Source organism: Merops nubicus, unplaced genomic scaffold (genome assembly GCF_000691845.1).
Source record: "Merops nubicus isolate BGI_N331 unplaced genomic scaffold, ASM69184v1 scaffold50428, whole genome shotgun sequence".
Taxonomy (NCBI): domain Eukaryota; kingdom Metazoa; phylum Chordata; class Aves; order Coraciiformes; family Meropidae; genus Merops; species Merops nubicus.
In genome coordinates this window covers 406-2772 of record NW_008627376.1, presented here as the reverse complement: position 1 = coordinate 2772, position 2367 = coordinate 406, and the positions used below count along the sequence as shown (strand labels likewise).

General features: G+C 61.3%; 1 protein-coding gene across 1 annotated transcript in view; it reads right to left on the bottom strand.

The window, feature by feature from the left end:
- Positions 1–604: 604 nt before the first annotated feature.
- The window catches only part of LOC103778672 (glucosylceramidase-like), a gene marked incomplete at its 5' end in the record, with an annotated part of 2131 nt that continues 368 nt past the window's right edge, over positions 605–2367 (bottom strand). The window contains 7 exons of the mRNA XM_008946270.1: positions 605–713; positions 783–908; positions 1007–1170; positions 1251–1475; positions 1555–1792; positions 1887–2059; positions 2265–2367. The exon at positions 2265–2367 is cut by the window's right edge and continues 30 nt beyond it. Coding sequence (XP_008944518.1) covers positions 605–713; positions 783–908; positions 1007–1170; positions 1251–1475; positions 1555–1792; positions 1887–2059; positions 2265–2367 — 1138 coding nt within the window. The remainder of the gene's footprint in view (positions 714–782; positions 909–1006; positions 1171–1250; positions 1476–1554; positions 1793–1886; positions 2060–2264) is intronic.

Here is a 2367-nt window from a genome sequence, read left to right as displayed (position 1 = left end):
CGCGCCTGCTCCCCCATAACGTCACTCGGGAAATATGTGCCTGACACTCGCGGTTCCTATTAGATGGGGGGGCCGATGGCTGCTCCAGCAGGAGAAACCACAGCACGCGGCTGCCTGCTCGGGCTGGGAGGAGAACCGGGGCTGCTGACATCAGGGTCTTGTACTAAATCCCAGCTGTGGGTCCTGGCTACCACCTGTCTGGGGGATGTTGGTGACAGACCCCTGCCTCCCTGGTCCTTGCAACAGGAACTTGGTCCCTAGTAGGGTGCCCCTAGGAAGCTGGGCAGAGGTAGGATGGGATCCCATGGGGCTCAGCAGGTACTACCAACCTCAAACCTGTCCCCTTCTCTGCTGCTAGCATGGTCCTGCCCACAGAGCAGGCAGCAGGAGAAGACAGAGGGGGCACAGGTTGTAGAAAACCTGTTTATTTTAAGAAAACATCTAGAAAAGAGCAGGCGTTGCAGCCCTCGGATCCAACAGGTCCCCTGGGGCATCATGGGGCTGTGCCCCAGCCCCAGCCAGGGGCGTGTCCCCAAGCCCTCCACCAGTACCCTGCTCCCAGTGCCGGCACCTCCCTCCTCCACTTTTTTTTCCGGTGGCGCCACTAGGCTGGCTGCTTCCACAGGAACGTCTGGATGGAGTCACTGGGAGCTATGGCCTCAATGAAGCCAACTCGTGGGTCAGAGATCCCAAAGGACACGTCCATGGGGGAGCTGTGGGGATGTAAGAGGTCAGAGGGGGCAGCCGGGCTTTGAGCGGGAGCCCAGGGCTGAGCCACTCACCGGTTTAGGACCACCAGGACAACAGCACCATCGGGGCGCAGGAAAGCAGAGTGCTCTAGGTCACACCGACGGCACTTCTTGGAGACAGCCAGCCCCACGCGCTGCGAGCCCTCGGGGATGAACTTGCTGCAGGGACAAGCAGGGACTGAGGATGGTGCCTGGCACAGTGGCTGGAGCCAGCAGGAGTCAGCAGCCCCTTGCCAGCCACCCCAGCCCTAACCCACCTGAAGTGCCCCAGGTGGTAGAACATGGGCTGCTTGTAGAAGATGTCCTTGCTGCTGTCCACGATGACAGGGCTGTCCACGTAGTTCTTGCTCCAGTTGGGGCCCCCCTCCAGGTCCAGAGCCAGGTTCCAGTCAGTCCAGCCCGTCACATAGTTGTTGAGGTTCTGCAGAGCAGGTGATGGTGCTGAGCCACGGGTGGGCACAGGGGCTGGTCAGCATGTCAGCAGCCCCTGCTGAGCCCTACCGTCAGGATGCTGTGGCTGTACTTGCTCCCACGGTCCCAGCCACCCAGCACCACCCTGGGCTCCCAGAAGTAGGAGCCAGTGGAGGCCTCCGTGGAGAGAAGGAAGTAGTCTGGGAAGAGGTGGTGGGTGATGGAGAGTGTGAGGTCAATAGGCGCAAGGAAGTCCAGGTACCAGTGGATGCCGATGCCACTGATATAGCTGGCGGCCACAGGGTCCTTGAGAACCTGGCAGGAGAAAAGTGTCACCAGTGTCCAGGGCTGGAAGAGCCACTGTGGGAGCAGGAGAACCATCCTGAGGACTCACCACCTGAGCCCAGTAGGGCAGCATCACCCTCTGGTCATCCAGGATGATGAGCTGGACGTGGCGGTGGGAGCTGTTGGCCAGCGCGGGGCCCAGGTCCTGGGCAATGAAGTCCCGTTGGTGTTCGGGGGAAAAGCCCAGGCACTGGAAGGGGTAGAAGACAATCTCTCCGGCTGTGGGCTCGTTCCCCGCCGTCACTGCCCAGAAGGTCAGGTTGTGCTTGGCGTATTCATCCAGGAACCTGGCGGGGGGCATATGGGGAATAGCCCTGCCATGGCAGTGCCAGCCCCAGGCATGGTCACCCTGGCACCCACTATGCTCCCGTGGGCCCTCACCGGATGAAGTACTTGGCCCAGGCCTGGTGGTACTTGTCCCCGGGGCTGCCCTTCAGTGTCCCCCTTCCCGTCATCGCACCGTTGGTCTTCATCCAGACCGGAGAGGTCCAGGGGCTGGCATACAGCGACAGTGGCCGCTTGGCCACCGCCTGGGCTGCCTGGAGGATGGGGATCTGAGGAAAACAGGGAGGGCAGTGAGCTCTCCGGCTCTGTCCCAGTGGCAGCATCACAGGCAGGAGGAAAAGTCTTCTCTTTCCATGTCAGTGGGAAGATGCCCCCCTTCCCCATCACATTTCATCCCGCCCCATCCCATCCTGTTCTATCCTGTCCCACCCAGGCTGCAGCCCCAACTCCCTGGGCTCACCTTGCAGGACTCACCTTCATCCGCGTGTCCTCCTCTGTCAGGTTGAAGTGCTTCAGCTCAAAGTCACTGTCTGCATCAGCATAGGTGTACAGGCGGACGGGGAAGTCGGGGGCGGCC